Source organism: Cygnus olor, chromosome W (genome assembly GCF_009769625.2).
Source record: "Cygnus olor isolate bCygOlo1 chromosome W, bCygOlo1.pri.v2, whole genome shotgun sequence".
Taxonomy (NCBI): domain Eukaryota; kingdom Metazoa; phylum Chordata; class Aves; order Anseriformes; family Anatidae; genus Cygnus; species Cygnus olor.
In genome coordinates this window covers 4,204,630-4,230,279 of record NC_049199.1, presented here as the reverse complement: position 1 = coordinate 4,230,279, position 25,650 = coordinate 4,204,630, and the positions used below count along the sequence as shown (strand labels likewise).

The following is a 25,650-nucleotide window of genomic DNA, read 5'->3' as shown; positions in this document are numbered from 1 at the left end:
AGCATTCTTCTTACGGGTTACTTGGTAGAGCGGGTTTACAATCAGACTGTAATTTGGAATATGCATTCTCCAAAACCCCACGACACCTAGGAAAGTTTGTGTTTCCTTTTTGCTAGTTGGTGGAGACATAGCTGTTATTTTGTTGATCACATCCATTGGGATTTGACGACGTCCATCTTGCCATTTTATTCCTAAAAACTGGATCTCTCGTGCAGGTCCTTTAACTTTATTTTGTTTGAAGGCAAAACCAGCCTTCAGAGGGATTTGGACTATTTTCTTCCCTTTCTCGAAAACTTCCTCTGCTGTGTCACCCCACACAATGATGTCATCGATGTACTGCAGGTGTTCAGGAGCTTCCCCCTGTTCTAGTGCAGTCTGGATCAGTCCGTGGCAAATGGTAGGGCTATGTTTCCACCCCTGGGGCAGCCGATTCCAAGTATATTGGACTCCCCTCCAAGTGAAAGCAAACTGTGGCCTGCACTCTGCTGCTAGAGGGATGGAGAAAAATGCATTAGCGATATCAAATGTGGCATACCACTTGGCTGCCTTTGATTCCAGTTCGTACTGGAGTTCTAGCATGTCTGGCACTGCAGCACTCAGTGGTTGCGTGACTTCGTTCAGGCCACGATAGTCCCCTGTTAGTCTCCACTCACCATTAGACTTTCGCACTGGCCATATGAGATTATTAAAGGGAGTGTGAGTCTTGCTGATCACTCCTTGGCTCTCCAGTTGACGAACGAGCTTATGGATGGGAATCAGGGAGTCTTGGTTTGTATGATATTGCTGCTGCTGCGTCGTTGTGGTAGCGATTGGCACTTGCTGTTCTTTGACCCTCAGCAACCCCACAACAGAAGGGTCATCTGAGAGACTGGGTAAGGTAGACAACTGTTTAATGTCCTCTGTCTCTAAGGCAGCTATGCCAAAAGCCCACCGGAACCCTTTTGCGTCCCTGAAATATCCTCTCCTGTGGTAGTCTATGCCAAGGATGCACGGAGCATCCGGGCCAGTCACAATATGGTGCTTTTGCCACTCATTCCCAGTTAGACTCACTTCAGCCTCCAATACAGTTAACTGCTGGGATCCCCCTGTCACGCCATAAATACAGATGGGCTCTGGCCCTTTATAGCTTGATGGCATTACAGTACACTGTGCACCGGTGTCTACTAAAGCCTTATATTTCTGTGCGTCAGACGTGCCAGGCCATCGAATCCACACAGTCCAATAAACTCGGTTGTCCCTTTCCTCCCCCTGGCTGGAGGCAGGGCCCCTCTAGTCCTGGTCAGAATCTTCGTTTCTGTGTTTAAAGGACTGCCTGCTGGAAGTTGGAGCAGCAAACTTTTCAGAGAACCCCTTTCTCCTGATTGTTTTCTTTTGCAACTCACGTACCCGTGCCTCTAGGGTCTCAGTAGATTTTCCATCCCATTTTCTCATGTCCTCTCCATGGTCACGTAGGTAAAACCACAGGGTGGCGCGGGGTGTGTACCCACCATATTGTCTTCCTTGCACGGATGAACGCTTACCCCTAATAGCTGAGACACTGGTTTGTACAGGTGGGGAAGAAAATAAACTCTCTTTAAGTTGGTGGACCTCTTCAGAAAGTTTCTCCAAAGTATTCTCTTTTAGTTGGTGGCCACTGGTTCGTTCAGGTGGGGGGGAAGATAAATTCTCTTTAAGTTGGTGGAACTCTTCAGAGAGTTTCTCCACAGCCGAGACGCAGGCCTGTAGGGAAGAGGAGAGACTTTCTTCGTACTGTGGGAGTTGTTTAGCCAATTCATCCACTGTGGGTTCCTCATCCTCTTTCCAGGCTATTATTGCCAATGAGCTGGCATATGATGATGGTGCACTCCGTACAAACTTCCGCCACATGGGTCGAGTACACTGGACTGCATCTGGATCTGTGGATATTTGTGCGTCGTCTAGGTCCTTATAAATTACTTCCCGTACGGCTAATTCCCTCAGGTACTGAATTCCCTTCTCCATGGTGGTCTACTTGCCTGGTAGACATACAAGTTCTTCCTTGAAGGGATACCTTTCCTTCACAGCTGACAGGAGACGCCTCCAGAGGCTGTGAGATCGTGCTCCATCTCCAATTGCTTTGTCAATGCCTGCGTCTCTAGCAAGGGATCCCAGCCGCCTGGCTTCCCTGCCCTCTAATTCCACACAATTGGCTCCAGTGTCCCAGCCCCGGAGCAGCCAGGTGACAAGCTGCTCACCTATGCAGCGACCAAAATCTTTTCGCACATCTCGTAGCTCACGCTGGTATATGGTTCGGGTAGTTACTGTTGATTTTTCGACATCCTCATCCTCATCTTCATCCCTCCTGCACATTTGATGGCCCAGTCCCGTCTTCTCCATACCTAGACCTAGCAGAAGACTGTCTGCGTTCTAAACGACCTGAGTCTCTATACCATTTTTTCACCTTGTCTACAGGGGCAACTTGCACTGCTACAGCTCGTTTCTCTGACCCAGCCACAGGGTCTGCCACAGGGGTTGGAATACCCTCTGCAGGGGCAACTTGCACTGCTACGGCTCGTTTCTCTGACCCAGCCACAGGGTCTGCCACAGGGGTTGGAATACCCTCTGCAGGGGCAATTTGCACTGCTACAGTTTGTTTCTCTGACCCAGCCACAGGAGTGGGAGCGGCTGCAGGAGCTGGAGCAGCTGCAGGGGCTGGAACGGCTGCAGGAGCTGGGGCTAGAGTGGCTGCGGGAGCTGGAACTGGAAGGGCTGCGGGAGCTGGAACTGGAACAGCTGCGGGAGCTGGAACTGGAACAACTGCAGGAGCTGGAGTGGCTGCGGGAGCTGGAACTGGAACAGCTGCAGGAGCTGGAGCAGCTGCAGGGTCTGTCACTAGGTTGATAGTAGCATCAATTGCAGCTCAATAGGCACAAGCCAGACCGCAGCACGCCACAGTGATTTGTGTCACTTTGGAACTGCCAGAGTCATGACACCTTTTTTTCAAGCATTCTACCAGTTTTTTAGGATTTTGCAGTTGTTCAGGGGTGAATGTCCAAAACACTGGAGGTGCCCACTGCTCTAGAAACCTGCCCATATCCTCCTACACTCCCTGCCACTCACAACTATCCCGCCTCAAGACAGATCTCCAGATGAGATTCCTAAGTAGTTGTTTAACCTTAAACAACACCTGAAGCGCATTCAGGAGACATAACAACAAGAACATGCTGGTCTGAGTATCCCAAGGATATTCAACATCTTGGAGAACTATCGTAACTAGCTCGGGGGATAAGAGGGTGGTGAAGGAGGAAGGGAGAGTGAACAGGTAGGAAAAAATATCTTCCCCTGTCCCCTCCACAGATTGGCTCCCTGACGAAAAAAGGCAATAGGTGTAATTGCTAATAGTTTCTGAGATATGGTTTCCAAAGTATAGAGTCGATGACAGTGCTGAGTACAAATACCAGGTTAGTCTCATGACCAGAAATCTCATCATTTCATAAGCCATCGTTACACCACACAGTACCATAACAATCTTAAACCAGGGCCCGGAAAGGATAAACAGCACGACAGGGAGCACATACAGAAAGTAACTTGCTATAAAACTCAATTTGGGAAACAGGCACAGCAGACTTGAGATTAAGGCAATCAACATTGTGACTAGCAACTATTAAGCAGGTCGAATACTTATACCAATTTTAGTTTAACACACTCTGGTCAAATCTGTCGATATCTCAACCCTTCGGGCCCCACGTTGGGTGCCAAAATGACTGTTGTGGTTTAGCCCGGCGGGCAGCTAAACACCACACAGCCGTTCGCTCACCCTCCCCCCTCCCTCTCTGGGATGGGGGAGAGAAACAGGAAAGTGAAGCCTGTGAGTTGAGATAAAGACAGTTTATTAATTCAGGAAAATAATAACAATAATAATAATAATGATAATGATAATAGTATTAATAATAATAATGTGTACGAAACAAGTGATGCACAATGCAATTGCTCACCACCCGCTGACCGATGCCCAGCCTAGCCCCGAGCAGCCGCCCCCCCCCCACCCCGGCTAGCCACCCCTATATATTGTTCAGCATGACGTCAGATGGTATGGAATACCCCTTTGGCCAGTTTGGGTCAGCTGTCCTGGGTCTGTCCCCTCCCAGCTCCTGCTGCATCCCTAGCCTGCTCGCTGGCAGGACAGAGCGAGAAGCTGAAAAGTCCTTGGCTTAGGGTAAGCACTGCTCTGCAACAGTTAAAACATCAGCATGTTATCAGCGCTCTTCTCATCCTAATCCAAAACATAGCACCCTACCAGCTACTAGGAGGAAAATTAACTCTGTCCTAACTGAAACCAGGACAAGCATGATGTCATATGGTATGGAAAAATCCTTCAGGCCAGTTTGGGTCAGCTGTCCTGGTTCTGTCTGTGGTGGTTTTACCTTGCTGGGCAGCTAACCTCCATCACAACTGCTCTCTCGTTCCCCCCCCTCAAAAGAAGAGGGGGAGAAGGAAGTGTGATAGAAAGAAAAAGGCTCACAGGTTGAGATAAGGATAATTTAATTAAAGGGAAAAGAAAGAGGGGAAGGAAAAAAAAAACACAAAACAAGCAAAGGCCACATGGAAGCAAAGGGGAAAAAATTTATTCTCTACTTCCCATCAGTAAATGATGTTTGGCCACATCCCGGGGAGAGCAGGGCCTCAATATGCATAGTGGTTGTTTGGGAGGACAGATGTATTCATAACAAGAGCCCCCTGCCCCACCCCTTGTTCCCCTTTTCCACCTTTTATTGCTGAGTGTGACATCATATGGTATGGAATATCCCTTTGGTGGGTTGAGGTCAGCTGCACTGGTGATATCCCCTTCCCACTTTTTGCCTACCCCCAGCTTGTTGGCTTTGTGGGGTTTGGAGAGAGTCTTGATGCTGTGCCAGCACTGCTCAGCAGAAGACAAAACTTTGGTGTGATACCAGGGCTGTTCTAGCTACAAGTGCAGAGCACAACACTATATGGGCTGCTGCAGGGAAAGTTAACTCCATCACAGCCAGACCCAGTACAGTCTCCCTTCTTGGAGATCTTCAAAAGCCACCTGGACATGGTCCTGGGCAACCTGCTCTAGGTGTCACTGCTTGAGCAGGAGGCTTGGACCAGATGACCTCCAGAGGTCCCTTTCAACCTCAGCCTTCTGTGATTCTTTGTGAATATTGATATTGCGTTTCATAATTTGTTTTAGCAATGCCTTGTTTTGAAGAAAAAAAAAGAAAAGAAAGAAAGAAAACCCACCAAAATTAGCCATTAGTTTACAGTAGTCATCCTGCATTCTTCTTTGTAGATGATATAATTAGGGTAGTCCTAAAAGAATTGTAATGAACCTTATTATTTGAGTTTTTCATCTTGTTTCTTGTAATTTCCTTTCTTTGTGTCCTCATTCCTCTTTCTTCTAGCTACCAATTTATTTTGCAGTTTTGCATTTATTAATAATTGAGTTAAATACTGACTTTGAAAATTTTATTCTTTTCAGATGTTAGTATTAGTTGATATGCAGTCTGGTAATATTACCCTGCTCATGTCTGAATCAGGTCAATTTATTTTGAGAAGCAGGGATCATGAGATAGCAGGATCAGCAAAATAAGCACTAACCCCAGTGGGGGATCCATTTCCAGGCAGCCATTGTTAAGAGGCGATGTTGGCAAGATACAGTCTATGTATTTTGTCTGAACACTGAATATTGTATGAACTACATTTGTTGGTGGATTGGTATTACTTAATGGAGAGCATAGGAGATAGCTAGTTGATCTCTTCAGAAAGGAAAAGATTTCAGTTTAGTTTTTTAGATTCAACTATTGAGCAACTATTTACAATATCTATTTAGACTTTTTTCCTACTATTTCACAATCCTTTTTTTGTACTTGCCACTTAATTCCTGTCTTGAAAAACATTAAACCGTTAAAATTTCCCATCAACTGTATATCTTACTGACATGAATTTTGCTTATTTATCTAGATACATTAGAAAGTTTTTTTTCCTTTGGTCTTTACCAGTTCTCTCCTGTATCTAGTTTGTTTTTCAGAATATTGGCAACTTGTTTGGCCCAAGATGGTTTATTTCAGTTGCAGTTCCCTCACCCCCCGCCCCTCTACCTTTGTTTTGTTTGTCTTTGGCCCTATATGTACTTGAACCTATGGGTAGTGTTATATTAGTGCATGTGAAATATTTTACCTTTCTGTGGAAAGCTAATCTAATCATCACCATACTTGTGGCTCAGTGTTTGTGCCTTTATTAGATTTGGTAATCCATGTTATTGCCCAGAGTATGGCAACTTTGGACGAGCCTTGTCCTCCTTCATGAAGGTATTTGATTCCCTTCCTTTCCTGCAAGGGTATGTAGGTTTTAAGAATTTTTGGTGGCATTTTCTCACAAGGACTTATTTGGCAGGTATTTACTTGTGTCTCGCTGTTTCTCCTTGCTGAATTTTCTTCATTTGTAGTTAGTGCTGTCTTCTGCAGTCCATGTGACATTTACCTATGGCACTTTGCTATGCTGAGAAATGCTATTGTTTTATCATGTTCTAAGTTACCCATCATTAAAGGTAAGGTAACAGCTGTGTACAAGAATACTATTATATTAAAAAGTTTATGGTAATTCATGATGGATGCTGCCCTTAATTTCAGGTAAATAGTTTGAACAGTTATATTCTACAGTGAGCACCTTGCTTTATTTTGCAAACCAAGTTAATATGTTAGTGTTACAGCATCCTGCCTGAAGCAGGCCCCTGATGACAGGAATGGGAAGTTTGGAGGAAGCAGTTTTGTTGTTTCCCAGTTTTCTCCTCAGTAAGTGTGAGTAAACCCAGCAGTTGTATTTCTCCATATCCCCTACTTCCAAATAAGGAAACTTCACCATGGTTTGTTTCTTTCTCTTTCTTTCAAAGTCAGCAGATGCAGATTATTTACTGAGGTGCTGTCTACAGGAATCAGTTTGTGAATTTATTTTTCCTCAATAAATTCAGTTTAATTTGTGTTAGCAACAACAGGGAGAGTAGTGGTTTCGTTTTGTGACTTTAAATGTCAATCAAGTGTGTTCTAGTGCAGAAGATGATCAGTTCCCATTGTCTTCCAGCCAGATGAAATGTGCTAACAGTGATAGGCTTAGACTTTGACATCAGCTTTAGGGTTTTTATTGTTTGGGATTTTTGTGTTATCTTTATTGTTTGTTTGTTTGTTGTTGTTTTGTGTTTTTTTTTCCTTTTTAAATACTTGCAGCTGAACTATACATAATTTGAAATTATTTTGCTGTGTGGTGGAGTGATTCCAATGTTTTATCTTGTATCTTTGATATAGGGTAGTATTTAACCTAATGAGGAATTTGATTAAAGTTTTAGCTCAGTTCCTTTGTGAAATCATTTTAGAAAACCAAATGTTTCTGGTTTTGAAGAGTCATGAAATAAATGTTTAACTTAACATATTTTAAAAGAAAAATATTTAAAATCTAATATAAAATGAATGTACAGGTGGAATAATCCAGTGACTCAATATGCTAAGTGTCTTGGCACAAGTCATTCAGAATTTGTCTGTGTGGGGAATTTTACTGCTGTTTTTTTTAACAGAATAAGATGGTCTGTGTGGATTTATATTATGTGTGACAATACATTTCTGGTTTTCCAGTTACTTTTATAAACACGTTGATTAAATAAAATGTTTAGTAGTATTTTGTATATAGTTGGTCCAAATAACATGAAATGTGGGTTTCAAGTACTTCCTCAAAGATTTTTTTTTCCCTATTTTTTTCATGAAAAAAAAGTCAAACTAGGGAAACAAAACTGAGATTATATTTTCTTTAAAGGAATATGTGCTCAAAAAAAATGGGGGGGATGACGGAGATGACGATTGCTGATCTAAAAAGATTTTAAAACAATCATGTATATGTATGTGTATATATATGTATAGAAATATATGCAAAAACACATGGGGTTTGATAAAGCTAAGTAAGGGTTTGGGTGGGTGAGAAATACCCTTGCTTGACTCTGAGTTCATGTCCCATTTTTTCTGTTTCCTGCTTTTTTGTTTGCTGAAAAGTATCTGATTAAACTTTGAATTTTCACTCCTGCCTTACTTACTCCAGCACATTCATTTGTATGCCATCCATGTGTGGGGGCTAATTTAACAATTGATTTATAGGTGAAGCTAAAGTCTTTTTAATGTGACTTTTTTTTTAAATCCTGTTTTCTTAGCCATTGTGTAATATCCTGCTATCTTCTAATTGCAGCCAATCAGATGATGATTCTGGGTCAACATCGGCTTCTGGATCTGGTTCAAGCTCTGGAAGCAGTAGTGATGGAAGTAGCAGTCAGTCAGGTAGCAGTGACTCTGAGTCTGGTTCAGAGTCAGGCAGTCAATCAGAATCTGACACATCTGGAGAGAAGAAACAAGTTCAAGCTAAACCACCAAAAGTTGATGGATCTGAGGTAAAACAAGACATGAACCCTTTCTGGGGAAAAAGCACTGTGCAGAGTAGCTTCAAGAGCAGCCTTTATTTAAACGAACAAACAAAGCATTTTTAATTAGAATTTTAACAAAATTGGGTTAGTGAATATGCATGCTTAGCTCTCATAATCACTGAGCTCTTAAATTCTCATGTTTGTACATATTTAGTTAGCTATTTTTGTCATGCAGAAGCACCTATTAACTTATTGTATATTTTTCAAGACAAAGTGACATTATTTCTAAAATTTTATTTAAGTTGTTTCTCTAGTGCTTAGTTTCTTCATATCAATAAGTCATTGTACAGCAATTTCAGGCTTACATACATTTTGTTTTCTGTATGGGGAAAAGTTTGCTAAAATTAGAAATAAAGTGTTATTTAGAAATCTCTTAAATCCAGCGGTTGAAAATTACCCAAACTCTCCTCTGTTTCTCTGTGACATACGGCCTTAATTTGAATGACAGACCATATCTATGAAAGGTAATAAAATATTCACTACTGTGAGATTCAGACTGTTAAGGATTCTCTTTTATTTTTTTGTTCATGTACTTCAGTATTCCCATATGAAGCAAACACGTATCAGCTAAGCAGCCTGAAAAGACTTACCTGGATCAGTTTAAAAGTTTACTTTACAAACAGGGAGTATTTTTTTTATTTTTTTAAATTAATAAAATTGAGATACTTCTTTAAGGGACTGGGGTATCTCTCCTGTGAGGAAGGGCTGAGAGAGCTGAGACTGTTTAGCCTGGAGAAAAGGCGGCTCAGGGAGGATATTATCAATACCCAAAGGGAGGGTGCAAAGAGGATGGATCCAGGCTCTTTTCAGTGGTGCTCAGTAACAGGACAAGAAGCAGTGGGCACAAACAGAAACACAGGAGGATCTGTCTCAACATCACAAAACGCTTTTTTTTTTCTTCTTCTTTTTTACTGTGTGGGTGATGGAGCAGTGGAACAGGTTGCCCAGAGAGGTTGTGGAGTCTCCCTCCTTGGAGATCTTCAAAAGCTGTTTGGACATGGTCCTGGGCAACCTGCTCTAGGTGTCCCTGCTTGAGCAGGAGGCTTGGACCAGATGACCTCCAGAGGGCCCCTTTCAACCTCAACTATTCTGTGATTTTAATAGTGATGCTGCTCATGTTAAGAAAAGTAAATATGTGGTAAACTGTAAAGTTTCAACATGTTTAAGTGACTCTTGTATCTGAATTCCAATTCAGTTTTGGAAGTCCAGTCCAAAATATACTTGCTGTGCAGGGATCAATAATGCTCAAGAAACAACAACAGCAAATGATAGCCTCATCAGGCAGTGGTTCAGAAGAGGTGAATAACATATAAGTTACTCTATTAAAGTCTAAACATCCATGTCTCATTGCCCCATGTTAGAATGAAATTATGTAAAGCCAAGTTGTTCTCTTGTGTGTGTGTATAAAAAGTCTGTATTTAGTCTATAAAAGTGACATGCATATAAGGAAACAGAAAAAAAAATCTTTGCATGTTTTCAGGTAAGTTGTGCCAAAATTAGAGCAGTCTAGATTAGTATTTTTAGCTAGATATACTGTGATGTATGGACAAAACTTTCAAGTCACGTAGTACTAAGTTCCATTGTATTTCTGCATTCTAAGTTCAATAAAGACAGCTAAAATACTAAAAGACTTTCTCATTATTGTTTCTATATAAAGATAGTTCCTGCAGTTTTCAAAAAAAAAACAAAACACAACAAAAATCCCACAAGTCTATATAGAGTAGAAAACTAGATTTTTGCAACTTCTGTAACAGTCATAAAATAATTATTGTATTTTAAGACCCATACCTTAATTTTAGCAATTTTTAAAACATAAAGCATAGGCTAAACAGATGTTGACTTTGTGCAGTATGAACATATTTCAAGGACATTAGTGACTGTGAATTAGAATTACATATAAAGCAGATTTTCATATTTCCTTTGTTATTAAAAAAAGAAAAGGTAAGCATTGAATCATAGATCCACAGAACGGTTTGGGTTGGAAGGGACCCTAAAAATTGTCTAGTCCAACCCCCATGCCATGGGCAAGGACACCTTCCACTAGATCACGCTGCCCAGAGCTCCATCCAACCTGACCTTGAGGACTTCCAGGGATGGGGGTATCCACAATTTCTCTGGGCAACCTGTTCCAGTGCCTCACCACCCTCACAGTGAAGAATTTCTTCCTTATATCTAATATATCTTTCAGTTATCTCTTATATCTCTTTCAGTTTAATACCATTACTACATGTGCCATCACTACATGTCCTTGTAAAGTCTCTCTCCATCTTTCTTATAATCCTCCTTTAATTATTGAAAGGCTGCAATAAGGTCTCCCCAGAGCCTTTTCTTCATGCTGAATAACCACAGCTCCCTCAGCCTGTCTTCAGAGGAGAGGTATTCCAGCTGTCTGATCATTTTTGCGGCCCTGCTCTGGACTCACTCTAACAGGTCCACCTCTTTCTTGTGCTGCAGACCCCAGAACTGGATGCAGTACTCCAGGTGAGGTCTCACAAGAGCAGAGTAGAGGGGGAGAATCGCCTCCCTCAACCTGCTAGTCATGCTTCTTTTGATGCAACCCATGATAGGATTGGCTTTCTGAGCTGCAAGCGCACACTGCTGGCTTACATCCAATTTTTCATCCACCAATACCCCCAGGCCCTTCTCTGCAGGGCTGCTCTCAATCCATTTATAGCCCAAGCTTTGTTCATGTTTGGGATTGCCCTGACCCAGGTGCAGCGCCTTGCATTTGGCCTTGTTGACCTTCATGAGGTTCATGTGGGCCTGCTTCTCAAGCTTGTCAGGGTCTCTCTGGATGGCATCCCTTCTTTCTGTCATATGAACAACACCACTCAACTTGGTGTTATCTGCAAACTTGCTGAGGTTGCACTCAGTTCCACTGTAGTTAGTGGGATCGATCATTTGATTCCACTGTGGTCACAAGTCTTTACTTATTACTATTTAATGTTGTGTGGTGTTTTTTTTTTTTTGGTCAAGTTTAGCTGCTCATCATTAAAACTAAACAAAGGAGTTAATCATAAAGAGTTAAAATGTTAATTTACAGCTGTTGAGCTGTTGCTAAATACTCTTCCTGAAAATTCTTTTTCATTGTAAAAATGATGTAAACTTATTCCCCATTAGATGGGTTTTAGGATTTTTTAAGATAATTTTAAAGAAAATTTTAAGTTTTTTTTTTCGTTTAGGAGTAGAAAGAGAAGAAACATACCTAGTACTCTGAAAAATTTCTTAGTCATGTTTAAAGGTGAGAGAACTCTCAAAGGGCAGGAAATTTTATTGAAGCTTTTGATAGAACTTAAATCTTGATGTATTAACTTCCAGCAGTTTAAACATTGACTATATGTAGGCACAATGATTATTTTTTAAGGCTGTTTTTTGTGGTATCTTCTTGAGTTCTAGTATATTCATAGATGGAGAAATACAGAATCAATAGTAATCCCAATCTTACTCAATATCAGTGAGTATACTGGGGGGGGGGGTGAAGAAGACAAGACATGAAAAATATGATTTCAGTTTGAAAGTAGGAGCTGAATTATCTTTTTAATAGTAAAAACACTTCATTCTTTTTGTGATAATGAATCATATATGTTCTTTACTTCATCTGCAGGATTTATCGAGCAGTGAAGATTCTGCAGATGACTCATCTAGTGAAACCAAAAAGAAAAGACATAGAGAGTAAGTTATTTTTCATAAATATCATCATTTTTTGTTATGGCAACATATGCTTGTAATTACCCAGACCATCTCTCTGCACTTAAAATAAATAATCTTGTGCTTCTTGATTTTGAGTGATGTTTTAGAATATTTTAAAATAAATACTCTCAAAGGAACATATATATATATCATTATTCATTTCTGAGCAAAAGAGACTGCATTACCTAAAGTGTTGTTGAAGAATATTCACCAGTAATTTTTATATTTAAAATAGTCATATTTGTGGCATATTTTTGAGCTGAAGCCTTTAAAAATTATTGAAGAAATGGGAAATTGCTTAAGTAGGTTGTCTAAGATAAAATTTGTTGGAATTCCATAGTCCATGCAAAGTTTTTAAACACTTTAGAAACAAAAGTTCCAAAAACTACTACAGGTTTGACAGTAATTAGCTTTATTGACTACCCAAGACACTTTAATTGAAGTTGAGATGGTTTTAAGCTGTAAATCAAAAAGTTTATGAAAAAGATTATACCTTCTCATTGCCACAATGAGAGGAGAATAAACTTAATGACCTTGGAAGGGTGGGTGTGTCTGTTAATGAACAGTATATAGAAATTGAATCATTCTCTCTTCTTCTCCAGTTAATGAATCATCTCAATATTCAGGGTTGTCAATATGATGTCTTCAAGAAATGATAGTTGAAAAAATAAAAATAAAAAAAGCTTGCTATGCAAGATGGTACTTCTATAGTGATGAATTGTTTTTTATAGTCCACTGTTATTTAAGAATGTGATAACACCTAAAAACATACTCTGTTACAGGAAATATATATTAAGTTTAGAAACTAGTAACCAAATAATCTCATGTATCCAGTACTTCAATTTTCATTTCTGACTGTTTTGAACAAGTATGTTTGCAGTTGTTTTATGACATGCAGATCAGATTTCTCTATATAACTTAGTACAGGATCAAACCATAGAGTATGATGTTTTATATATTGTCTATATCATAGAATCATTAAGGTTGGAAAAGACCTCCAAGATCATCTGGTCCCAACCATCCCCTTACCACCAACATCACCCGCTAAACCATATCTCTAAGCACCAACTCCAAACTTTCCTTAAACACCCCCAGGGATGGTGACTCCACCACCTCCCTGGGCAACCCATTCTAATACCTAACTATTCTTTCTGAGAGGAAATGTCTCCTACTTTCTAACTTGAACCTCCCCTGGCCCAACTTGAGGCCATTCCCTCTAGTTCCATTGCTAGTTATCTGCGAGAAGAGGCCGACCCCCAGCTCCCCACAACTTCCTTTCAGGTACTTGTAGAGAGCAATAAAGTCTTCCCTGAGCCTCCTCTTCTCCAGACTAAACAACCCCAGTTCCCTCAGCCGCTCCTCTTAGGACTTGTGCTCTAGGACCTTTTGTTTTTGTTTTGAGGCCTCAAAAAGGCAGAGTAGAGGGGGACAATCACCTCCCTCGACCTGCTGGCCACTCCTCTGCTGATGCAGCCCATGATGCAGTTAGCCTTCTGGGCTGCAAGCGTGCACTGCTGGCTCATGTCAAGATTTTGTCCACCAGAACCCCCAATTCCTTCTCTGTAGGGCTGCTCTCAATGAGTTCTTCTCATTGTCTCATGTCAGCAACCTTTCCGTCATCCACCATGCTGATCACCTGGTCATAGAAGGAGATGAGATTGGTCAGGCAGGACTTGCCTTTCATGAACCCATGCTGACTGGGCCTGATCCCCTGGTTGTCCCACATATGCTGTGTGATTGCATTCAAGATGACCTGCTTCATCACCTTTCCTGGCACCGAGGTCAGGCTGACAGGCCTATAGTTCCCTGGGTCCTCCTTATGGACCATTCTTATAGATGGGTGTCACATTAGCAAGTGTCCAGTCATCTGGGACCTCTCTGGATGACCACAACTCCTGATAGATGATGGAAAGCAGCCCAGCAATCATATCCGCCAGCTCCCTCAGGTGGATCCCATCTGGCCCCATGGACTTGTGACAGTCCAGGTGGAGCAGCAGGTCTCTAACTGTTTTCACCTGAGTTGTGGGGGGTTTCTTCTGCTCCCTGTCCCAGACTTCCAGGTTGGGAGGCTGAGTACCCTGGGGATAAGTGGTCAGACTAGTAAAGACAGATGTAAAGAAGCTCAGCCTTTTCCTTATCCTTTGTAGTCATGTTTTCCCCTGCATCCAGTAAAGTATGGAGATTCTCCAAATAAATACAGATTATAGAGCTGTATGAGGTTGGGGGGGTTGTTTGTTTTGGTTCTTGTATTTTTGTTTTGCTTTGGAGGGATGTTGTTTGCATGTTTCTTAATTTACTGCTTACGGAAAAAATATTTCAAGGAGATGGATGATTTTATAGCATTTCCAAGATGCACATATGTATTGACCACAATAAAAATGTAATTTCTAGAACCAGTGCATATTCAAGTGAAAGAAGAGTTGAAGTACTGAATCTTAGGCTTTGTGATCGTAAATTTAATGAAGAGGCCTTTGAGTAATATTCTAGTTCTAGAAGGACATCAGTACTGTTTGAGCATCTGTGGTAGTTTTACCCTGCTGGGCAGCTGAACTCCCCCACAACTGTTTTCTCACTCCCCCTTCTCAAAGGGAAAGGAGGAGAAAGTATCATGGAAATGGCTCAAGGGTTGAGATAAGGACAGGGAGATTGCTCGCCAATTACCGTCACGGGCAAAACAGACTCAGCATAGGGAGATTAATACAATTTATTGCCTATCACTAGCAGACTAGAACACTGAGAAACTAAAAGCAAAATGAAAACACCTTTCCCCCTCCCCATCCACCTTGTTCTATGTCCTCCCCCTGAGCCGCACAGGGGAACAGGGAATGGGGGTTGCAGTCAGTCCATAATGCTTTATCTCTGCCTCACTTTCACAGTCACTCTCTTCCTGTGTCTCCAATATGGGGTCCCTCCCATGGGATGCAGTCCTTCCCGAACTGATCCTGCGTGGGCTTCCCGCAGGCAGCAGCTCTTCAAGAACTGCTCCAGTATGGGTCTATACCATGGGGTCTATCTCTCAGGAGCAAACTGCTCCAACCTGGGTCCCCCATGGGCGGTAGCTCTGGCCTGGAGTCTGTTCCTGCATAGGCTTTCCATGGGCTGCAGCCTCCTCCAGGCCAGATACACCTGCTCCACTGTGGGCTCCTCCACAGGCTGCAGAGTGGAAATCTGCTCCACCATGGTACACCATGGGCTGCAGAGGGACAGCCTGCTCCACCGTGGTCCTCACCACAGGCCGCAGGGGAACCTCTGCTCTGGCGCCTGGAGCACCTCCTCCCCCTCCTTCTTCACTGGCCTTGGTGTCTGCAGGGTTGTTTCTTACTCCTCTCTCCCAGCTGCTGTTGCACAGCAGGTTTTTTTTTTTTGTTTTTCCCTTTTTAAAATTATGCTCTCGCAGAAGCACAACCAATGTTGCTCATTGGCTCAGCTCTGGCCAGCAGCAGGTCCCTTTTTCAGGTGGCTGAAATTGTCTCTTACCTAACATGGGGCAGCTTCTGGATTCTTCTCGCAGAGGCCACCCCTGCAGCCCCCCTGCTACCAAACCCTTGCCATGTAAACCCCATACAGCATCTTGGTCAAAGACCCCTAAACCTGATAATAGATGGTAGTATAAAGATTTAGCAACCTTTCAAGAATGCATGCCAGACTCTCCCTTCCCCAAGCTATTAATATTAAATTTGCCTTTGTAAACTTGGAGTCATAGAATAGCCCGAGTTGGAAGGGACCCACAAGGATCATCGAGTCCAACTCCTGGCTCCACACAAGACTATCCAGAAATCAAACCACACATCTGACAGTGTTGTCCAAATGCTTCTTGAACTCTAGCAGGCTTGGTGCCATGACTACTTCCCTGGGGCACCCATTCCAGTGCCCAGCCACCCTCTCAGTGAAGAACCATTTCCTAATATCCAACCTGAACCTCCCCGATGCAGCTTTATGCTCCCTTGCATAGGTACGCTCCCTTGCGTCCTATCAGTGTTCACCAGAGAGAAGAGATCAGTGCCTCCCTCTGCTCTGCCTTGTGAGGAGGCTGTAGACTGTGATGAGGTCACCCTTCAGTCTCCTCTTCTCTAGGCTGAACAAACCAAGTGACCTCAGCTGCTCCTCATACGTCCTGTCCTCTAGACCCTTCACCATCTTTGTAGCCCTCCTTTGGACACTCTCTAATAGTTTCATATCTTTCTTTTATTGTGCTGCCCAAAACTGCACATGGTACTCAAGGTGAGGCTGTATCAGTACAGAGTAGAATGGGACAATCACTTCCTCCAAATGGCTAGCTCTGCCATGCTTGATGCACCCCGGGATATGATTGGCCCTTTTGGCTGCCAGAGCACACTGCTGACTCATATTCAACTTGCTATCAACCAGAACCTCTGGATCTCTTTCTGTGGGGCTGCTCTCCTGCCTCTCATCCCGCAATCTGTGCATATATCAAGGGTTGCCCTGTCCCAGGTGCAGAATCCAGCACTTGCTCTTGTTGAATTTCATACGAAATTTCTCAGCCCTCTAATTTGTCAAGATCTCTATACAAGGCCTCTCTACCCTCAAGGGAGTCAACAGCCCCTCCTGATTTAGTATCATGCGCAAACTTATTTAGTATACATTTGAGTCCTGCGTCCAGGTCATTTATAAAAATATTGAAGAGAACTGGCCCTAAAATGGAGTCCTGCGGAACCCCACTAGTGACTGGCCACCAGCCTGATGTAATCCCATTTACTATAAACCTTTGAGCCTGACCCATCAGCCAATTGTTCACCCATCGTATTATGTATTTATCTAGCTGTATGTTGGACATTTTGTCCAGAAGGATACTGTGAGAAACAGTATTGAAAGTTTTGCTGAAATCCAAAAAAATTACATCTACTGGCTTCCTTTGGCCAACTAGATGGGTAACCTTGTCATAAAAGGAAATTAAGTTAGTTAAGCAGGACTTCTCCCTCATAAACCTGTGTTGGCTATGGCCAATGACTGCATTGTCTTTTAGGTGTTTCAGGAATCTGAGGTAAGATACTGTTGATCAGTGGGTGCTTCTTTCTTGTTGCAAATGGATCATCTCAGCTAAGCAGCAGCACAGAGATACTGCCACTGGAAGTCACAAGTGGCTTACTCATATCTTGTATGGGTGTGAAGTACTGATCTGGGAGCTCAGTGAAGGCTTTTGGGAGCCAGTGCCTTTCAGATTGCCTTGGTTCAAGTGTGTTTCTCACATCTGATTCTGCATTATTTTTGGTTCCTGTGCCAAAGTTGCTGATTTCTCACATGAGGCACAGTGAACATAATTATCAGAGAATTTTGGACTCTACAAAATATAATTTTAAGGGGGTTTATGATTTGAGCATAGGTAAGTTCCAGTAAACATGTATCTTTTCAGCTAAAGTCTTAAGTGCTTTTTTTATGTCAAGTTAATTCATTTCTTAAAGCTGTAATTTATACAGAAATCCAGATTTTTTTTAATTTACATCTTGATAATAGAAAACAATTCAATTCCCTTTGAAGACATTATGCATTTTTACCCATCTGTTATCCATTCATGATAATTTTCTGTTCTTTCTGCTGAAATAATGATTGTAACATTTTTATTTCTATGGAGAATGTTGAAATTAAAGCAGCAAACCCGTGGTGAATACCTGATTATAAAAGAAAACAAAACTAATGTGAGTTACTGTTTTGTCTTTCAATATGTACAGTGAAGACTGGCAAATGTCTGGGTCAGGGTCAGTATCGGGAACTGGTTCTGATTCTGAATCAGAGGAAGATAGAGAGAAAAGCAGTTGTGAAGAGAGTGAATCTGACTATGAGCCAAAAAACAAGGTCAAAAGCCGGAAACCTCCAAGGAGGTAAGAAGTCTCACATTTTGGATACTCTAGTACTATTTCAAATTAGAAATTGAGTATTGTACTACCGTACAGGCAAATGAAAACATTAATACATTTTACAGAAACTGAAGACTAAGCTACAAAAGGTGTTATCATACCAGTGTTTTGTGTTGAATGCCTCTGTACTGTATCTGAAAGTGGTGTAACTGAGCAGTCATGAAATATATGTATTTAGAAACAAATACAGAAGGCTTGTGGTTGTACATGTTGAAACCCCGCTGTTCTATTTTATTGTTTTCAAGAATTAAGCCAAAAAGTGGCAAAAAGAATGCAGGACAGAAAAAGAGGCAGCTTGATTCATCAGATGATGATGATGACGATTATGACAAGAGAGGATCTCGTCGCCAGGCAACAGTCAATGTTAGTTACAAAGAAGCTGAAGAAGCTAAGACAGATTCTGATGACTTGCTGGAAGTTTGTGGAGAAGATGTCCCACAGCCTGAAGAAGATGAATTTGAAACTATAGAGAAGTTTATGGATAGTCGAATTGGCCGAAAAGGAGGTATTTTTTTTAATCAGTGTTCTTAAGATCACAGAATCACAGAATGTTAGGGATTGGAAGGGACCCTGAAAGATCATCTAGTCCAATCCCCCTGCCAGAGCAGGAACACCTAAATCATGTCACACAGGAACGCATCCAGGCAGGTTTTGAATGTCTCCAGAGAAGGAGACTCCACAACCCCTCTGGGAAGCCTGTTCCAGTGTTCTGTCACCCCCACCGTAAAAAAGTTTTGTCTCATATTTAAGCGGAACCTCCTATGTTCCAGCTTGCACCCATTGCCCCTTGTCCTATCATTAGATGTCACTGAGAAGAGCCTGGCTCCATCCTCCTGACACTCACCCTTTACATATTTATAAACATTAATAAGGTCACCCCTCAGTCTCCTCTGCTCCAAGCTAAAGAGACCCAGCTCCCTCAGCCTTTCCTCATAAGGGAGATGCGCCACTCCCTTAATCGTCCTTGTGGCTCTGCACTGGACTCTCTCAAGCAGTTCCCTGTCCTTCTTGAACTGAGGGGCCCAGAACTGGACGCAATATTCCAGATGCGGTCTCACCAGGGCAGAGTAGAAGGGGGGGAGAACCTCTCTCGACCTACTAACCACACCCCTTCTGATACACCCCAGGATGCCATTGGCCTTCTTGGCCACAAGGGCACAGTGCTGGCTCATGGCCATCCGGCTGTCCATCACGACCCCCAGGTCCCTTTCTCCTTCACTGCTCTCCAGCAGGGCAGTCCCCAACTTATACTGGTGTCTGGGGTTGTTCTTGCCCAGATGCAGGACTCTACGCTTGCCCTTGTTATATTTCATTAAATTTTTCCCCGCCCAGTTCTCCAGCCTGTCTAGGTCCCGCTGGCTGGCAGCACAGCCTTCCGGCATGTCAGCCACTCCTCCCAGTTTAGTGTCGTCAGCAAACTTGCTGACAGCACACTCCATTCCCTCTTCCAAGTCATTGATGAATATATTGAACAATGCTGGTCCCAGTACCAACCCTTGAGGGACTCCATTAGATACAGGCCTCCAACTCGACTCCATCCCATTGACCACAACCCTCTGGCTTCTTCCCTTCAGCCAGTTCACAGTCCACCTCACTACCCGATCATCCAGACCATACTTCCTCAGTTTAGCTGCAAGGATGCTGTGGGAGATGGTGTCAAAGGCTTTACTGAAATCAAGATAGACCACGTGCACTGCCTTTCCATCATCTGTCCACGTGGTTATATCCTCATAAAAGGCTATCAGGTTGGTCAAGCACGACTTCCCCTTGGTGAAGCCATGGTGACTGCCCCTAATGATCCTTTTATCCTTGATATGACTAGACACAATGCCAAGGATAAGTTGTTCCATCACCTTTCCAGGGATGGAGGTGAGGCTGACCGGTCTATAGTTACCCGGGTTCTCCTTCTTGCCCTTTTTGAAGACCGGAGTGACATTTGCTTTCCTACAGTCCTCAGGCACCTCTCCCATTCCCCACGACTTACCAAAGATGATGGAGAGTGGTCTAGCAATTACTTCCGCCAGCTCCCTCAGCACCCGCGGATGCATCCCATCAGGACCCATGGACTTATGGATGTCCAGCTTGCTTAATCGGTCCTTAACCCAGCCCTCATCAACCAAGGCAAACTCCTCCTTTATTCTGACTTCCTGTGGGGTCTCAGGGGTACGGGGCTCCTCAGGACAGCCTCCGGCATTATAGACAGAGGCAAAGAAGGCATCCGGTAACTCTGCTTTCTCTTTATCTTTTCTCACCAGGGCACCCACCTCATTCATCAGTGGGCCTACATTGCCTCTAGTGTTAGTTTTATCCACAATGTATTTGAAGAAGCCCTTTCTGTTGTCCTTCACCCCTCTTGCAAGGTTTAATTCTAAGGAGGCCTTAGCTTTCCTAGTTGCCTCCCTACATCCTCTGACAACAGCCTTATATTCCTCCCAAGTGGCCAGTCCCTCCTTCCATGATCTGTAGACTCTCCTCTTCCACTTGAGTTTGCCCAGCAGTTCCCTGTTTAACCATGCAGGTCTCCTGGCTCCCTTTCTTGACTTCCTACCTGTTGGGATGCTCTGTTCTTGAGCTCAGAAGAAGCAGTCATTGAAAGCTAACCAGCTGTCTTGGGCCCCTTTTCCTTCAAGTACCTTGTCCCATGGGATTTCCCCTAGCAAATGCTTGAAAAGGCCAAAGTTGACCCTACTGAAGTCCAGGGTTGCAATTCTGCTCGGTATTCTGTTCCTGCCACACGAGATCCTAAACTCCATCATCTCATGGTAGCTGCAACCAAGGCTGTCTTCAGCCTTCACCGCTTCAACCAGCCCCTCCTTGTTAGTGAGGACAAGATCCAGCAGCGCTCCTCTCCTAGTTGGCACATCCACCATTTGCATCAGGAAGTTATCATCAATACACTGAAGGAACCTCCTGGACTGCGGATGGCTGGCTGAGTAGGCCTTCCAGAAAATGTCAGGGTAGTTGAAATCCCCCACAATAACCAGGGACTGTGTTCTCGAGGCTGCTATCAGCTGCCTGTAGAAGGCCTCGTCAACTTCCTCATTGTGATCTGGTGGCTTGTAATAGACACCCACAACATTATCCCCCTGCCAGCCTGCCCCTTAATTTTCACCCACAGACTCTCAACTCGCTCCTCATCTGCCCCTGGACAGTACTCAATACAATGTAGTTGCTCTTTCACGTAAAGAGCAACTCCGCCACCTTGCCTTGCTGGCCTGTCTTTTCTGAGAAGGACATACCCATCCGTGACCACATTCCAGTCACGTGAGCTGTCCCACCATGTCTCTGTAATTGCTATGAGATCAGAGATCATAGTCTCCTGACTGAACATGGATTTCTAATTCCTCCTACTTATTCCCCATGCTGCGTGCATTGGTGTACAGGCACTTCAGGGAGCGAGCTGAGCACGCCGATTTCACCCTAGGGGGGTGGGAGGCCTCCCGGTCTTCCTCACTGTTAGAGTGCTGCCCCACCGGTGCAAGCCCAGCTACAACCCCATCCCCCTTCAGATCTAGTTTAAAGCTTTCCAAATGAGCCCTGCTAATTCCCGTCCCAGAACCCTTTTGCCTGTGAGATAAACCTTTCCCACGTATTACTGTCAGGCCTGGTGTCTTATAAAACCAGCCATTATCAAAGAACCCAAAGCCCTGCCTGTAGCACCAGTCACATAGCCAATCATTCATGGACTGGATCCTTCTATTCCATCCCACATCATCACCCCAGAATGGAAGGAGGGAAGAGAAAGTGACTTGTGCAACAGACTCTTTCACCAACCGCCGTCCCAAGGCCTTGAAATCTTTCTTCATTCCCCTCAGACTATGGGATGCAGCTTCCTCCCCACCTATCTGGAAGATCAGTAGTGGGTAGTAGTCTGTGGAGCGCAGCAGGCTGGGGAGTATCCTGGTAATATCCCTGATCCAGGCTCCAGGAAGATGGTGGAGTACATTGTGCAATATAAATGTCAGTTGTTCTCAGCTGTAGGTCACCTGTGATGTTTGTAAACAATAAGTTTAAAAATACCAGGGAGTCATCTTGTTTTTCATACTCATATGCGTATGTTTCTTTTGTAAGCTTTATAAAATGAAACATAGAAGAACTTACATAACTAATGCAAAAAGAAAAAAATATGTTGAAGATAGCTCTATATTACACAACTGCATACCATGCTGTTAAACTACTATTTGTACAGTTTATTGATTACATGATAGGTATAAACTGTTTATACTGAGGCAGAGAAAATAGACTGGATAGGGCATCTAACCAGTAGGCTGAACCCTAAAGGATGGTATTGGGAAGGCTGAAGCACTGAGATGGTGATTTCAGGTATTTCTGTATAATTAGTCTCAATACAATACAATGGATGGTGGAATGGCTACAAAGTGCACCTACAATTTCAGTAATGTGCTTGGATATGAATTTCTAAAATTTTATGAATTATGATAGGGGTCTCATTTTCAGTAGCTGATAGGATGCAGTATCCTACTTAAGTGTTTTTTAGTCTGAAAATTAGGGTTCAAATCATAGAAAATTTGGCCGCCCTCACACTTCAAAACTGCCTTTCTTCATGGATTATACCTAATTTCTAGAGTTTCTGATATGCCATAGAGCTTGCACTCTCTTCCCTCTCACCTTCCTTCTCCCATACTGTCCTAAATGCCATTGTATCTTTACTCCAGCCCCTTACTCAAATGCAAAGTATCACTGCTGTGTTAAAAGCCTTTTGGACAAGGCTTCTTATATTCTGTATGCTTAGATGTTGTTACTGTTTGTGCTGTTCTTTGTTATTGTCACTCTCTGTTGCTAGATCTAGACCCTGCATCTGGTTGGGTCCACTTCCTTTCTTGGCTCTTCTCACAGAAATGAGCTTGTTTACAGATGAAGCATACTAGCAGCAGTAATACAGACTGAATGTAATTAAAACTTACTCCACATAAAATTCCAAATGCAGGGGGGAAAACGTTGTAAAAAGAGGTTAGGAAGACATAACACAAGATCAGTACATCCCAATGAGCAAGAAATCAGGCAAAAATGTTGGGAGGCCAGAATGAAAGATCAAGGAGCTCCTGGCCAAACTAAAACATAAAAAGGAAGCATACAGAAAGTGGAAGCAAGGATGGGTAACCTGGGAAGAATGCAGAAACATTGTCTGAGCATCCAGGGATGAGATTAGGAACGCCAAAGCCCAGATGGAATTGAATCTGGCCATAGATGTCAAGGACAATAAGAAGGGCTTCTGTAAGTACATTAGTGACAAAAGGAAGGCTAGGGAAAATGTGGGCCCATTGCTGAACAAGATGGGGAACCTGGTTACACGGGACAGGGAAAAGGCCGAGGTACTGAATGCCTTCTTTGCCTTGGTCTTTACTTGAAAGGTAAACTCATTTGATTATATTTGTGTAGCAATTTGGAATCTGGTTTACATTAAAATTAGATCAGTACACCAAAAATCCTTAGGCTGAAGAGAAAATAGTATACCCAACCTTTTGCCTTGATTATAACATGAAATTAAATTATTTCCTTTCTTCATATGTGGTATTTATGTAGAAAGCCAGAAAGACAAACCTTTCAATTTTGGAAGACTACTTCCTCTTTTTTTACACTTTACCTATTATCTTGTTTAATCCACATTAGTGACGATCATTCAGTTTTCTCGTTTGATAGTATGGTAAAAGCCTATGGTTTTATGCACTGTAACTACCAGTTTTGCATTCTTATTGTCAGTTATTATTTTAAGCTTTCTGTATTACTCCATATTCTGCAAAAAAATTACCACCTTCATTTTCTTTAACAATACTTATATTCTATATGATCATACAATATATAATAGTTCCTTTTATTTTCAAAAGAATATACAGAAATATATTGAAACTGTATAGTTAGGGTCCTTTATAGTTCCTATTGTGTTGTCCTCTAATATCTGAAACACCTTTAGTATTTCCTTTTTTTTAAAATAATATTTTCTGTATTCTTTTCTATAGCTACTTTTAAGTGCATGGATTAAAAATGCACACAGCATAGCAAGTGTGGGTGAATGCTAGCTTATTTGATAACTTCTCTAGTTTCAAAGTCTGAAGGAGTCATTCATGAATACATAAGTGACAAAAGGAAGGCTAGGGAAAATGTGGGCCCATTGCTGAACAAGATGGGGAACCTGGTTACACGGGACAGGGAAAAGGCCGAGGTACTGAATGCCTTCTTTGCCTCGGTCTTTACCATCAAGACTGGCCCTCAGGAATCCCAGGTCCCAGAGACCTGGGGGAAAGGCTGGAGGAAGGAAGATGGACCCGTGGTGGGAGATGATCAGGTCAAGGAATACTTAAGCAAACTGGACATTCATAATTCATGGGCCCTGATGGGATGTACCCACAAGTACTGAGGGAGCTGGCAGATGTCCTCGCAAGGCCACTCTTGATAATCTTTGCTTGATCATGGTGACTGGGAGAAGTGCCTGAAGACTAGAGGAAAGCAAATGTCACTCTTATCTTCAAAAAGGGCAAGAAGGAGGACCCTGGGAACTACAGGCCAGTCAGCCCCACCTCGATGCCTGGGAAGGTAATGGAGCAGCTAATCCTGGAAACCATTTCCAGGTACATGAAGGACAAGAAAACCATCAGGAGGAGCCAGCATGGATCCACCAAGGGGAAGTCATGCTTGACCAACCTGATAAGCTTCTATAATGATATGACCAGCCTAATGGATGAGGGGAAAGCAGTGGATATAGTCTACCTGGACTTCAGTAAGGCCTTTGACACTGTCTCCCATAAGATCCCCATAGACAAGCTGTTAAAGTGGCCGTTGCTGGATGGGCAAACAGCGAGGTGGTTTGAAAACTGTCTGAATGGCTGGGCCCAGAGGGTGGTGGTCAGCGGCACAAAGTCTAGTTGGAGGCCAGTAGTAACTAGGGGTGTACTGCAGGGGTCAGTACTGGACTCAGTCCTGTTCAACGTTTTCATTAATGATCTGGATGATGGGGCAGAGTGTACCCTCAGCAAGTTTGCAGATGACACAAAACAGAGGGGCGTGGCGGATACACCAGAGGGTCTTGCTGCCATCCAGAGGGACCTGGACGGACTGGAGAAATGGGCAGAGAGGAACCTCATGCAGTTCAACAAGGGGAAGTACAAAGTCCTGCACCTGGAAAGGAACAACCCCAGGCACCGGTACATGCTGGGGGCCACCCAGCTGTAAAGCAACCTTGCAGAAAAGTCTATGGGGGTCCTGGGGGTCACCAAGTCGAGCATGAGCCAGCAATGTGTCCTTGCAGCAAAGAAGGCTAATGATATCCTGGGCTGCATTAGGCAAGGTATTGCCAGCAGGTGGAGGGAGGTGATCCTTCCCCTCTACTCAGCATTGGTGAGGCCACACCTGGAGTTCTGTGTCCAGCTCTGGGCTCCCCAGTACAAGAGAGACCTGGATCTACTGGAGAGAGTCCAACAAAGGGGCCACAAAAATGATTAAGGGACTGGAACATCTCTCCTATGAGGAGAGGCTGAGAGAGCTGGGACTGTTTAGCCTGGAGAAGAGAAGGCCCAGGGGTATCTCATCAATGTCTATAAATACCTGAAGGGAGGATGCAAAGAGGATGGATCCAGGCTCTTTTCAGTGGTGCCCAGTGACAGGACAAGAGGCAGTGGGCACAAATGGAAACAC

The 25,650-nt window shown here is 43.2% G+C and overlaps 2 protein-coding genes across 11 annotated transcripts in view; both read left to right on the top strand.

Moving 5' to 3' along the window:
- LOC121062454 (chromodomain-helicase-DNA-binding protein 1-like) overlaps positions 1-25,650 on the top strand; it is an 82,747-nt gene that overhangs the window by 20,301 nt on the left and 36,796 nt on the right. For 5 of the 10 annotated variants that reach the window (XR_005815563.1, XM_040542449.1, XM_040542451.1 and 2 more), the window contains exons 3-7: positions 8,206-8,404; positions 10,892-10,918; positions 12,042-12,109; positions 17,815-17,964; positions 18,246-18,505. Coding sequence is in view for 9 of the 10 variants with exons in the window: in XM_040542449.1 (XP_040398383.1) it covers positions 8,206-8,404; positions 10,892-10,918; positions 12,042-12,109; positions 17,815-17,964; positions 18,246-18,505 (704 nt within the window). In the remaining variant the exon portion in view is untranslated. The remainder of the gene's footprint in view (positions 1-8,205; positions 8,405-10,891; positions 10,919-12,041; positions 12,110-17,814; positions 17,965-18,245; positions 18,506-25,650) is intronic. The other 5 variants (XM_040542455.1, XM_040542452.1, XM_040542453.1 and 2 more) reach the window with 1 other exon arrangement.
- LOC121062456 lies at positions 23,070-25,302 on the top strand. The gene is made up of 2 exons (XM_040542457.1): positions 23,070-23,333; positions 24,182-25,302. Exon 2 carries the CDS (start codon positions 24,541-24,543, stop codon positions 25,186-25,188), a length of 648 nt encoding a protein of 215 aa, XP_040398391.1. The 5' UTR covers positions 23,070-23,333; positions 24,182-24,540; the 3' UTR covers positions 25,189-25,302.

Coding starts and splice junctions, on each gene's coding strand:
- LOC121062456 (XM_040542457.1), top strand. CDS start 24,541: ATGCCTGGGAAGGTAATGGAGCAGCTAATCCTGGAAACCATTTCCAGG.